Raw genomic sequence first — 14,196 nt, forward strand, 5'->3', positions numbered from 1 at the left:
CAAATACATCCCTAAGTCAAGGATCTGCAAGATCTTTGCTCAAAAACTCTGATTCCCTCAGGACAGAGATGAAGTTTGTAGGAATTCCCTCCTCCTCCTATTCCTTATTAGTATCTAATTCAAGAAAGTATGAAGTTGAATATTTTCAGTTAGCCTGAACAAGAGCTGTAAGCCCAATGATTATGAGACTTCTATCAAGCCATGAATAACAAATGTAAAATGAAAAGAATACCTCAAAGCTTGAAAAACAATTGGAGGTGTTTTCTTTGGTCTCTGGAGGTCAAGAAAGATAATCACAGCTTTGTACTTAACTGTGCTCCAGCCATTTTACTTGAAAGTCAGGGGATAAAAACTTTGGAGAAAAAAAATATACTAAGTGAACCTTAAGACATACATTTAGAGATTTGGAGCTAATAAAAAGGAGGTGGCACTAGTGGTAAAGAACCTGCCTGCCAATGCAGGAGATATAAGAGATGCAGGTTCGATCTCTGGGTAGGGAAGTTCCCCTGGAGAAAGGCATGGCAACCTATTCCAGTATTCTTGCCTGGAGAATCCCACGGACAGAGGAGCCTGACAAGCTATAGTCCATAGAGTCGCCAAGAGTTTGACATGGCTTAGTATGTACACATGCATGAACAGAATTAAATAGAAAAAAAATTTTTTTTCACATGAAGGAGGCAAAACAAATTCTGAATTGATTCTGGGGTAAACTGATCTCTACGTCACTCAAGAACTATTCATTACGGGTATATAGGGTCTGTTAGTGGAGACTTACATCAGATAATAATCATTTTTCTTAGGAAAATTAGATTTTAGAGAGGAGATAAGAACTTTACACAAATATTATAATTTTATTTTACACAGGCAGTGACAAGTACAAATGGAGAGGATACTGACAAACTACTATGTTTACTACTATGGATTATTTCCAGCATCCCAAATCACAGAAGACTGAGTATCATTTAGAAGAGTAGAGATAGAATGGAGGCACTTCAGTAAAGAGCAGCATGAGTAGAAATGGAAAAAAACACCACAGAGTTTGAGGGCATACAGTGTTCAGTTTCTTTGTCCAAAATATATGAACATGGAGCAAGGGTTTAAAGAGGCAAATGAAAAAACTTTAAATGTTATTCTTTGTTAATCAGAAGCCTAAATTTTTAGAATGGAGCTAATCACAAGTGGAGCTGGTCCTCTTTTCACCATAGCACAACTCCTCAAACAAGAGTGACAGCAGAAGCCCTCTAGAGGGCCAAAGCCCCAAAGATTGCTGTTCCAAAGGAGAGGAGACAGGGGAGAAAGGAAACCAAAGTGATACAAAGAAACCAGGAAGGCAAAAATGGAGAGACTGTCAGGAAGGCAGTCAGTTGTATCTAATGCTGCACAAATTTTGAAAAAATAATGGTTGAGAATCAGTTCAGTCACTCAGTCATGTCCAACTCTTTGCAACCCCATGGACTGCAGCATGCCAGGGTTCCTGGTCCATCATCAATTCCCGGAGTTTACTCAAACTCATGTCCATTGAGGCGGTGATGCCATCCAACCATCTCATCCTCTGTCATCTCCTTCTCCTGTCTTCAATCTTTCCCAGCATCAGGGTCTTTTCAAATGAGTCAGTTCTTCGCATCAGGTGGCCAAAGTAGTGGAGCTTCAGCTTTAGCATCAGTCCTTCCAATGAACACCCAGGACTGATTTCCTTTAGGATGGACTGGTTGGATCTCCTTGCAGTCCAAGGGACTCTCAAGAGTCTTCTCCTAGACCACAGTTCAAAAGCATCAATTCTTCGGTGCTCAGCTTTCTTTATAGTCCAACTCTCACATTCATACATGACTACTGGAAAAACCATAGCCTTGACTAGATGGAACTTTGTTGGCAAAGTAATGTCTCTGCTTTTTAATATGCTATCTAGGTTGGTCGTAACTTTCCTTCCAAGGAGCAAGCATGTTTTAATTTCATGGCTGCAGTCACCATCTACAGTGATTTTGGAGCCCCCCAAAATAAAGTCTGACACTGTTTCCATTGTTTTCCCATCTATTTGCCATGAAGTGATGGGACCAGATGCCATGATCTTAGTTTTCTGAAGGTTGAGTTTTAAGCCAACTTTTTCACTCCCCTCTTTCACTTTCATCAAGAGGCTCTTTAGTTCTTCTTCACTTTCTGCCATAAGGGTGGTGTCATGTGCATATCTGAGGTTATTGATATTTCTCCTGGCAATCTTGATTCCAGCTTGTGCTTCATCCACCCCAGCATCTGGCATGATGTACTCTGCATATAAGTTAAATGAGCAGGGTAACAGCATACAGCCTTGATGTATTCCTTTCCCAATTTGGAACCAGTCTGTTATTCCATGTCTGGTTCTAACTGTTGCTTCTTGACCTGCATACATATTTCTCAGGAGGCAGGTCAGGTGGTCTGGTATTCCCATCTCTTAAAGAATTTTCCAGAGTTTGTTGGGATCCACACAATTAAAGTCTTTGGCAAAGTCAATAAAGCAGATGTTTTTCTGGAGCTCTCTTGCTTTTTTGATGAGCCAGCAGATGCTGGCAATTTGATCTCTGGTTCCTCTGCCATTTCTAAATCCATCTTGAACATCTGGAAGTTCACAGTTCACATACTGTTGAAGCCTTGCTTGGAGAATTTTGAGCATTCCTTTGCTAGTGTGTGAGATGAGTACAACTGTGCGGTAGTTTCAGCATTCTTTGGCATTGCCTTTCTTTGGGATTGGAATGAAAACTGACCTTTTCCAGTCCTGTGGCCACTGCTGGGTTTTCCAAATTTGCTGGCATACTGTAGCACTTTAACAGCATCATCTTTTAGGATTTGAAATAGCTCAACTGGAATTCCATTGCCTCCACTAGCTTTGTTTGTAGTGATGCTTCCTAAAGCCTACTTGACTTCACATTCCAGGATGTCTGGCTCTAGGTGAGTGATCACACCATCGTGATTATCTGGGTCGTGAAGATCTTTTTTGTACAGTTCTTCTGTGTATTCTTGCCACCTCTTCTTAATATCTTCTGCTTCTGTTAGGTCCATACTATTTCTGTCCTTTATTGTGCCCACCTTTGCATTTTCCCTTGATATCTCTAATTTTCTTGAAGAGATCTCTAGTCTTTCCCATTCTATTGGTTTCCTCTATTTCTTTGCACTGATCACTGAGGAAGGCTTTTTTAAATCTCTCCTTGCTCTTCTTTGGAACTCTGCATTCAAATGGGTATGTCTTTGCTTTTCTCCTTTGCCTTTAGCTCTTTTCTCAGCTATTGAGAATAGACCATTAGACTTTATAAGCACAAAGATACTTTTGTGCTTGAAATTGATTCCAGGAATCAATTTTAATAGAGCACTAAAACTTCAAAGAAGGAGACTGAATGGAAGCCTGGAATCCTGAGAGTGTGTCAAGGTAAAATGAAGATTTTTTTTTTAAGATTTGTTTTAAACTTAAACAGAAGATTGTTGAGGGAAAGAATCTGGAGAAGACGAAAAGTAGTGGAGATGGAGGCCAAATTTTGGAAAGTGAAAATGAGAAGTTAAATGACTCTTTCAAGGAAAGAGAAATTGAGAAATAAGGATGTTATTTAATTCTCATTCAGTAAATAAGCACTATTATCTCTATTTTTAAAAGGTAAAAACTGAAGCATACTAAGATTAAATAAATATTTCATGGTAATAAAGTCAGGAAGTGACAAGCTTGGGAATTAAATCTAACCTATTTGCCATCAAAAGTCAGTGGTACTCCTGCTGTACCATATAAGCTAGTCTATTATAATGCCTATAAGAATGAATCAGTGACTTGGATATGACCAAAAAATTCAGAATCTTCATCAAATACTGAGAAGAAACATTTTTAAAGGTTCACTGATTAAATATATGTGCCCAAATATATATTGAGGCTATGTTGGTTAGAATATTAGCTGAATAATTTAAAATTGAAATACAAAATTTAAACACAAAATGGTCCCAAAGTGAAACTAATGACAAGCCTTACTTCAATATTTCTTCTCTACACTGCCTCTGTGTGGCAAAACAAGCTATAGCCCACATTTTGATTTCAACTCCTGTGTGGAACTGTTTCCCTCGCATGTCCCATACTCCGTGGCTTGGTGTTGCTACAGTCCGGTTCTACAGAGAAAGATAAATAATAAGGCAAAAAAGAACAAACATTTAATATATAACTTATCTGAATGAGCTGAAAATAAGCATTTCAAATTGCTGGAACAGGCTTTTCTAAATCAATATTTTATATTTTCATCACAGAAAAAAGTTCTACCAAGTTCAAGCAAAGACACTCATCTTGAAACAAAAAAACTGTTGGAATGAAAAATACTTTCTAAATTCTAGACTCAGATAGGATGTCCTCTCCAAACACAGAAACTGTATGTTTATAATTTAAACATTATCAAGAGGTTTTACCCGGCCTCCATATTGGAGCATAGGTGCTGGAAGTACGCGTCCGGTTACATGAGCCATTTCATCTCGAACTTTAAATTGAAACTCTTGAACAAATGGATCTGTTTCATAATTTGCACTTCTTACCTAACAACAGAAAAGGTTTGTAGTTACTTTCAAAATTCCCCTAATTTCCCTTTAGAACCCTCTAATTTTTTTCCTTCACTGTGTCAACAATGTTTTATAATAGGTCTAGATAATAGTACCCAAACTATAAAGCAGATTCTTAACCTGGGAATTACAGACCATGAGTGGACAGTAGGAAGTCTGTGAACTTCCTGTTCATTTATAGGATATTTAAATGTATTAGGTTGGATAATAAGAAATTTCAACTATTTATGACTCATGAAAATGGTAATTTTATATGATTAAGCCTAATACATTTTGGGGAGGGTGGTCAAGAGATTGCAAGAGAAATACCTGACCTAAAAATGGTTAATTACTTCTAATCAGAGGATCTGGACATATATTACAGAAATTTTATGTGGAGCTTGATAGCAAATTATCAATAATCCTAAGCTTTTTTTCCTGATAACAAGTTATATCTACTTGAATATTTTGAATATTTTCTGATAAAACATAGAGCAGAAGATAAAATTTACTTAAGAGGTACACTTGAGACAGACAAGAAAGCCACAATGAGATGCAGATTATAATTTTTACATAATATACCAATATATGCAAAGAATTTATTGTAATCGCAAAAGTGTAATTCATGCTTATAGTGTGCTATTATGTGTTTTTCAAAATATATTTATTTAGTCTCAGGGTAAAGATCAAATAAGGTTACAAAGAGGGCAATGTTCAAGTCTTTGAGTAAAAATCTAGTAAAAACACTATATAAATCTAAATATATAATCCCACAATAAGCAGGAAAAGTTTTCTAAATTATGCACTAATGACTCTTTTCTTCAAGCTTAAATGCCATTCATTTCTGTAAAATTATAAAGAATAACAACTATTTACCAAGACTTGCTTGGTGATGTGCTTAGTGTAAAATGTTTTATGATTAATTTTTACAATAACCTTAATTATAAATAAGTCTTTTATACTTTTTATTTTACAGAGGGTAAAACTAAAGCTTAGTAAAGTGAAATGATTGGTCTAAAACCATATAGCTAAGCAAGTGACATATAATCTGAAATCTGTACATTCTGATTCGAGTTCCTACTCTGTCACTGTTCTAGCCTACTGGATGCTATAATTATAAATATAGTAACAGTAAGTGAGTAAAGAAGTTAGACTTTGAACCTAGAGCTGTTAAGATTCCAAGTGCTAGCCTGGCGGGCTACAGTCCATGGGGTAGCAAAAAGTCGGACACAAGTGAGCAACTAACTTTCAAGATACGTTCCAGGTGCCTTTATTTTTCACTTTGCCCTAATTCCGTCAGTTTTATCATGTATTAATGTCTCTTTTCTCCCCATTTAGAATAAGGAGAGCTTAGAGACCCTGTAAGGCTGGAGCTGTCTTATACTTCTTTATACATCCTATAGTTACCAGTGTTGATACTGGGGCTAAGCAATCCTACTTTGTGTGTTAAGCTTCTCACTATTGCTAGTCATAAAACCTTGACTTTCCTTTCCTATTTTAGGTGGGAGGTGATAAAAGTTCAGTTCACTAAACTGAAACATTAGTTCTGAGATTATCTGTTCTGAATCTAACTAAAGACTTTGGGGTTAAATTAGAAGGCTCTAGCCTTTTTCACAGAACTCACTAAGTTCTACCCCTAGACTACCACTAGAATACTTCCATAATCTCTTTTAATTCTGACAGCCCATGAAATGATAATAAGACATGAGTTGATATGGTGGACATTCTCCTTTAGTAGCTCACCCTAGTATGTTTTTAATTTCTATTTCTGGGGTTAAGTACTAACCAATCTGCTAATTTCCTCTTGTCTATCTGGTGCAGATCTTGCTGTGGCTTTGATCATAGTGGAGGTTTGATTGTCCGTTAGCTTCTTGATACATCGTTGCCCTGCCACAATATTACAGACCTACAAATGGAAAAAAGTTTTGTACTAGATATATATATCTTTCTTAAAATTGAGTGCAATTAAATGTGACATTTTAAATTTTAATTTAACTTAAAATTTAAAATCTACTCCATTAAGCCACTTCTGTTTAATATCATGTCAAGTAGAAAAGCAGTAAACAATACTGCTTCACAGTATGATTATAATCAGGTAAAATGTACACTGGATAAAAAGGCTGAAAAGAAGTGTACCAAAACTGCTAACAGCAGTTGTGTTTAGAGGGGCAGGACTGTGGATGAATTTTTTCCCGTATTATTTCATTACTGAAAATTCAGAATAAATAAGAAAATTTAAAGACAGTTCAATTTCAAAATAAATGTGAGAGTATGAAGTAAGTTACAGGTCATTAAAAACCTTAACAGAATGATGAATAAGAGGATATTAATAAGCAGCCTAAACACATTACTTCTAGTGGCAGGTAGGTATGTTTCTGTTCCTGCCCCACTTGCAGACAGGGAAGGTGTGGGTACTTCAGCTGAAGAGTATACTTTTCTCTGAAATACTGTGCTACTGTTCTCTCCACAGTTTGGCCATTTTCTAACTGTAAAGGAAAGCTGGAAAAAAAAAAATTACACATTAACAACTCATCCCATTAGGAGCAAGCAAAACTCCCAATCTACCAACTAGAGTAAGCTGCCTCACATCATCTCTGTTCTGACAAACACCAGCTTTTCTTACGTTTGATGACTGGCAGGCCTTCTTGTTACATTACAAACACGGTATTTCCGTCTCATTGTTCCACAATGAGTCACTTCAACCTTCAGACCTGTTCCCAACAAGAAAAACTGAGGTTACAGAACTGTCACAAGTGACATATTCATAACTCTAAAGGCTGTTCACCACTATAAAAACTCAAAATTCTAAACAGACAGAAAATCTGTGAAAGAGGTGATATGTTAACAAAGGATTTTATATATATATAAAACATAGTTAATAATGGGTATAATCATGATAGACCTAACTCCAAACCATTTCCCTATTCTATCAAGCTATTAAAAAATAGCATAAAATTTGCAAAGCCTTTAGATCAAGGGATAAAATTCTTCATTAATAAAAAAAATCCCTGCTTATAGTGCAGGTTTTTATGCTGGGAGAAGGAAGGAGCAATGGAAAGGAGTTACAATAACTCTCAAAACATTCTGTAACCTTCAAAGTATGCGAAATCTCAACTCCCCAGGCATCACATACTGACTGAAGATCATAATTTCATAAAGCTCAAGAAGCAACCTTCAGAGATTTTTAAACCAGGAAGAAAAAAAAAATCCCAGGCCCTTTTAATAGACAGGGAGTGACAATTTTGTTAAAGGATAATATAGTGATACAGTTCTTTCACTACTGACCATTAGAAATCAGGGCAAAATATCAAATGCAACCAAACTAATTCCTACAGCAAGTAATCCAGACCTTCTTATGGAATCAATGACCCCTTTGAGAATCTAACAAAAGCAATAAATTCTCAGAAAAATGCAACATACACTTAGTAGCATATGAATTTAGATGTTACTGGATCCATGAGTCCATTTGTGGACCCTAGGGGTTTGAGGATCCCAGGTCTGCTTTAGAAGGTGAAGCTGTGTGGGCTTTTAAACCATTGGCTGAAATTCTTTGGGATGAATTTTCCTAAGCAATGGTGTCCAAAAGGATTTTCTGAGATGATACGAGTTCTACACCTGTACTAAAGTCACTGGTAATGTTCCTGAGGACATGAAATGTAACTACTATGACTGAAAATTTTTAATTTTTTTTCTTTTATATCTATGTATCCCATAGTGCAAATGTTCTCAACCCAAGGTGACTCTGACCTCCGGGAAGATTTGGTAATGTCTGGAGACATTTCTGGGGGCTTCCCTGATTGTTAAAACTGGGGGTGCTATTGGCATCTAGTGGATGCTAGATTTAGGAATGGGTGGACCCAGGGATGCTGCTAAATTATATTGCAATGCATAGAACAGCACTACCTCCCATCCCCGACCACAACAAAGAATTATCCAGCCCAAATTATCAATAGTGCCAAGGTTGAGAAACCCTGATACAGTATAACTTATTTTCCTATCTACTAACTGCAGAACCAAACACAGAATTCAATCACAGCGATATTTTCTTATGACGTATCAGCACAAATTAAGAAGTTAAATGGACACAGTGCCACTGTACCAGATTGGTATGAGGGTTTTTGAGAAGCACTCTTAACTGAGTCAGTGAGAAATAGTTTTTGTTAGTAACTATCATTATAAAACTAAAATTTTAGGTCAATTAGAGCATTTATTATTCTTCTATATTACAAAGGAAAATAGAAAATATTACCAAGAGAAGGTCTTTCAAGAAGGAAATACCAACAATATGAAGTAAACAAGATGTAAAAATACTGTTTGGGGGAAAACATGATAGAAAAATTTAAAACAAATTTCTGTTATCTATACCACTTAGCAATTTGTTTTCAAATCTTCCCTTTGAATTAAAAAAAAAATTATCAGTAAGGTTCTACAAGACTACTAAATAAGTTTTTATCAAAAATAAAACTGATACTCTTACATACATATGGTACTTTTACCATAAACTTCCTCCAATATTTCTATTTAGCTATGATGAATTATTGCACAAAGAAACCACCCTAAAGTTATTATTAATTGTTTAGGAAAAAGTTCAACTGAAACGAAATGAATATTGTACTAGGAAATGTATTCATTATCCCACAATTTGTACCATTATTAAACAGTTTTCATCAAATTTCTCATGCTGACTAAAAATTAAACTCTAATATATAGTATATATATAGTATAGCACGTGTAACTTTGATTCTCTTGTGTTACTGAGATAGGAATACATGATGTACTTTAAAGGGCTCTCTCTTTTTTAAAAGCCTTCTTGACTGAATGGAGGAAAAAATCATCAGTTTGTCAGTCAGATCTAACTCATATTTTTCTACCCCAAATCTATAGTCATAGGTGCCTAAGGGTGAGATCCAAATTCAGGGGTTAGCAAAGATTTGAAATTTTTAAAAAAAATGGACTAGATAATTCTCTGCCCAGGTCCCTCCCCAAACCCTCCATCCAACCGAAAAATGTTTTTGGCTTTAATAAATATTTAACCTATAAACTTGGCTTTACCTTCACTATAACATCAACTTTATAATGCTTTCTAGTCATTTTTTCAGTCATTTCTTTGGCCCCCTGAGCAGTTGAAGTTAAGATCGAGTCCATGCTCTTCGGGCAGCAGTTGAATCCTTGTTCTGTACATCTTGTATTTTCTGTGATAGAGTGGTGATATGAGTTGATTGCATAGTTACCGCAAAATAATGTAAGTGACTTCATGATATCAGAGGTGGTAACTAAGCAGCAACTCCACTGGAAACCATGGCATTTAGATGATCACATATTAATGGTGGGTAATGCACTACCTTCCAACAAAGCTGACTGTGCAGTTAATACAGATTATGACAGGACAATGGTATGACTGCAATGCAAGAATATATAACACCTCCTTATTCTGACAAAAAACTTGAGATAAATGCTTATCTTCAAAGCAGGAGGGAAATTCCTTTAAATGTTTTATTACAATGACTGACTCTCTCTTGGTTACTGAATGGCACAGGATAAATGACTACTAGAGCTAGCAGGATATATTCAACTATACTAACTGATTTGGGGGACTGAAAGATGCTCAGAAAACAAACCTCAATGCTTCATTTAAACCACAACCTGAAAATTACCTGCAACAAATAGGTAAAACCTTAAAATTAAACAACATAATTATTTCTGACTATTTAAGATGTAACACTTATTACAAACAGAATTTATAGTATTCATTCTAATTAGAGAATATCATATTTCTCTTTGTGCCTAAATAATAAAGAACTAAATACAGTGGAGTCACATCTTACATGAGGACTAAGTTCGAAAGTGATGAATAAGGCAAGAATCTTACATAATCAAAATTATTCTTGAAAAATCCCTTAAACTGCTAATAAATAAAGTATACTGATATTAAATTAAATTAAATTGCTGATAAACCCATTATATATGGGTTTGCACATAAAACTATATATTTACGTAGAAAGCTACAATTATATAAAGAATAAATACATACAAAATATAAATTTTAGAATATAACTGAAATTAATTTTTAATTTTTCTCTTTGGAAGACCATGTAGAGATGAATTTATATTAGTAAAATATATATATGATGTAATACCACTGTATAAATTGTAGCTGCCAACTAAAATAGGCAAGATCAATGGTCAACTAAATAACGTACATGAAATTACTAAATTTCAGCTCTAGAACAACACATGAAACAGGCTAGCCCCACATCTATAAATTTACAAAGAAATAAAATATTCTGCTATCATTTCAGAAAAATAAAGAAGTCACTATATTAGAATATGTTCAAAGAATGGCTCCAGTCCTGAAGTGTCAATGTTTTGGGAATAAATTTCCTATTTTAAACAGTATCATAGGAGCATTTTCCTATGAGAGTACCTCTTTATGCCTTCAGCTAGTAAGGGAAAGTATCAACAAAAAATTAGCTAGTATTAATTCCATTACTTGGTATTTCTTTCATTGAAACACTACCTAAGATGTTATGGCAATGATTTTAATGTAACATTTTATAATTAATCTGTATTTTTACTGGTGATGTTACATGAACAGATTTAAATCTTAAAAAATTTCCATGAAAGTTTGTTATATTCATGCATTTTACAGTTAAGTTGTTCCAAATGCTAATTAACTCACCTTTTATCTCTTTGGTGAATTTTACCCGATGAGAATCAGTCAGAGGTCTTGGTTGCTCATCAATATTATGAATATCAAGAACTTCACACATGAACTGAATTACAGGTTGTGCTTTGTAGAAGGCAGTGGCAGAGACTAAGAAGAAAAACACAAAGGGTGCAAATTAATGTTTCCTTAAAAAAACACAATCTAAGGCTCCATGATAATTAATTATAGAGTTAAAATTATCCTCTTACATATACCTATGTATCAATACATATAAAAATATTTCCAATATTAACCAGTTTCAGCTTGACTACAAGACAAGCACAACAACAGAAAAACCTAAAATTACAGTTTTTATAATCTCTTTCATCATGGGTAACTGAATCATTCCATTCCCTACTACATGTACAGAGCAGTGTTCTGGCTATGAGACAAGGCCTATACAGGGACAAAGAAGGCCAGAGTGCCTCAGAAGACAAGGTTAGGTATTATTTCTTAAATAAAGCCTTTTGTGCCACCCCAGATTGCTTATCTGTTCTAAGGAGAGCTTTCCCTGTCTTGTACAGATTTGAGAAGACAATGGTATTAAATGCTACTAGCGCTAATCCAAGCTACAGGTAGTAACAATATCTGCCCAATGTTATCTAGCTACAATCAGCAGTCTTCAAGGAGCCAATTAGGATGACTTCTTAATCCTGGATTTTGGAACTAGAAGAGAGCTTCAGCAATCGTTAGTAGATCACCACCATTCATTTCTTAAATATTTACGGGCTGCTATTATGTGCTAAAAGACACTGGGGGTACAGTGAAAAGTAAAACCCAAACGACAGTAGGCTGAAAAGTGAAAAGTGCTAGTCTCTCAGTAGTTTCCAACTCATTGAGATCCCATGGACTGAAGCCCATCAGGCTCCTCTGTCCATGGAATTCTCCAGGCAAGAATACTGGAGTAGGTTGCCATCCCCTTCTCCAGGGGATCTCCCCAACCCAGGGATTGAACTCAGGTCTCCTGCATTGCAGGCAGATTCTTTACCACCTGAGTCAACATGCTATCATATTATTTCCTTACCTAAAAAACATGCCCACAGTGGTGCCCTTTCTCTTATTCTCCTTGGTTTAGGTTTAAATGTCTTCCACAAAATGTCCCTCATCTCTGGAAGGATATTTAACAAGGCTTTAAGTAGTTAGGTAGTGAGACTATTGTGGATATTTTTTATTTTTCTTTAAATCTTTATTTTTTCATAGTGAGCACATATTACATTTTCCTTTATTTCAGAAATAATACATAAATGAAGTCTCAGCATAAAAAATTTAAACAACATAGATATAAACAGTAAAGACTTCTGGTCTCCAAGTATCCTTAAGAAGTAACCATTATTAGCAGCTAATACCTAACTACTACATGTACTAATTATGGACATGGACCTACTACACGTCCCTAACAATAGATAGCTATGTTGGTTTTGTACTGCCATATCTTGTTCTTTTAATATACACATAGAGATAAAAATGGATATATAACTTTTAAAAACATGCGATCAGATAATAAATGTTTTATGACTTTATTGTTTTATTATTATTTTAAAAATAACAATGTCTTAGAGATCTTTCCATGTCAATAATTTCTTTTTAATGGTTTCATATTAGTCTGTAGTTTGGGTGCATGGTAATAAAGTGAATATATATCATATTCCTCCCTTAATGAAAAAAAACACAAATGATAAAACATTTGAAACACTATTCTGGGCTTTGATTTCTTTTTCTCATTATGTACCTTAGATATCGATCTTACATGTACTAATATGGAATTCTATCATTCCTTTTCACATTGCAGGATATCTCACTACCTGCATCTACTACATGGCCCTAATGATGGATAGTTATGTTGGTTTTGTATTTCCACCCAAATAAACTTTAGAAATACCTTTACAATTTCAAGCTAACTAAAAAAAGAGAGACTGATAAGACTGTATCAGCATTCTGGGTATCTTATTTAAATCTTATACATTAAAAAACTGTATACCTATATTCACCTATTAAAAATGTGAGAATACTGTTGCACATTAAAATGAGGCTGGCAGGAAATATATCAAATAAACATATACTGCTTCTGTGTTAATTAAAAAATAAGTAGATAAAGGAAAATAAATATATGGTCATTAACATGCTTATTTTGTCTTTCCTTTAATCCTACAGGTAAACTTTCTTCCCTGGATTATTATAATACTAGCACTCACAATAAATTCATCTTATCTCACAGAGCTGAAACTACTAAACAAATATTATCCTGTTTAACATTCTATTAATTTTCCTTAGTGTTTGCACTTTTAATCATTTTACTATTCACCATCTTCCCTACAGCAATGTAGGCATTTGAGGTGAAGGAAAGTTCTTACATAAGATGGGATAAAATCAGTGAGTAGAGCTGAATTAGGCATGAGTTTCAAAGAGCAAGGATCTGTCTCTCTATCCCTAACATTTTATAAATCTACATATACATGCATTTTTTCCTTTGTTCCCTTTCACAAATCAACTCAGTTTAACTGAACAAGTAATATTTACATTTAGTATTTTAAAAACCTATTAACAAAACATATCACATTAAAACACTAAGGGGAATAAATGTACAATCATTTCTATAGATAACTGCTCTGAAAAAAGCATCAGGTAAAATTCAGCACCATAACTAAAACTTTCACAGTACCAGGACTAGAAAGGAACTTCCTTAATTTGATAAAAGTTATTCACCAAAATCTATGGTAAATTCAACTTAAGTTAATAGAAAGTGCTAGCTGGCACAGATACACAAGTTAAGAGAAATAAAAGATAAAAGGATTGGAAAGGAAGAAACAAAATTATTATTCTTCACAGTATGACTGTTGAGAGAGAAAATCCTCTAATCTATAGATATTATAGAATAAGAGTTCAGTAAAGCTGCTAGATTTAAGACCAACAGATAAAAATAAATTATGTTCTTATATACTAGCAACCAACTTAAAATGTAA

The 14,196-nt window shown here is 34.6% G+C and overlaps 1 protein-coding gene across 5 annotated transcripts in view; it reads right to left on the reverse strand.

The window, feature by feature from the left end:
• AGO3 (argonaute RISC catalytic component 3) overlaps positions 1 to 14,196 on the reverse strand; it is a 128,505-nt gene that overhangs the window by 39,244 nt on the left and 75,065 nt on the right. For all 5 annotated transcript variants that reach the window (XM_043876985.1, XM_043876986.1, XM_043876988.1 and 2 more), the window contains 6 exons: positions 11,210 to 11,344; positions 7,154 to 7,241; positions 6,882 to 7,029; positions 6,317 to 6,436; positions 4,405 to 4,527; positions 3,980 to 4,113 (listed from right to left, as the gene is read on the reverse strand). In XM_043876985.1, the coding sequence (XP_043732920.1) occupies positions 3,980 to 4,113; positions 4,405 to 4,527; positions 6,317 to 6,436; positions 6,882 to 7,029; positions 7,154 to 7,241; positions 11,210 to 11,344 (748 nt within the window). The remainder of the gene's footprint in view (positions 1 to 3,979; positions 4,114 to 4,404; positions 4,528 to 6,316; positions 6,437 to 6,881; positions 7,030 to 7,153; positions 7,242 to 11,209; positions 11,345 to 14,196) is intronic.

This window comes from Cervus elaphus, chromosome 20 (genome assembly GCF_910594005.1).
Source record: "Cervus elaphus chromosome 20, mCerEla1.1, whole genome shotgun sequence".
Classification (NCBI taxonomy): Eukaryota; Metazoa; Chordata; class Mammalia; order Artiodactyla; family Cervidae; genus Cervus; species Cervus elaphus.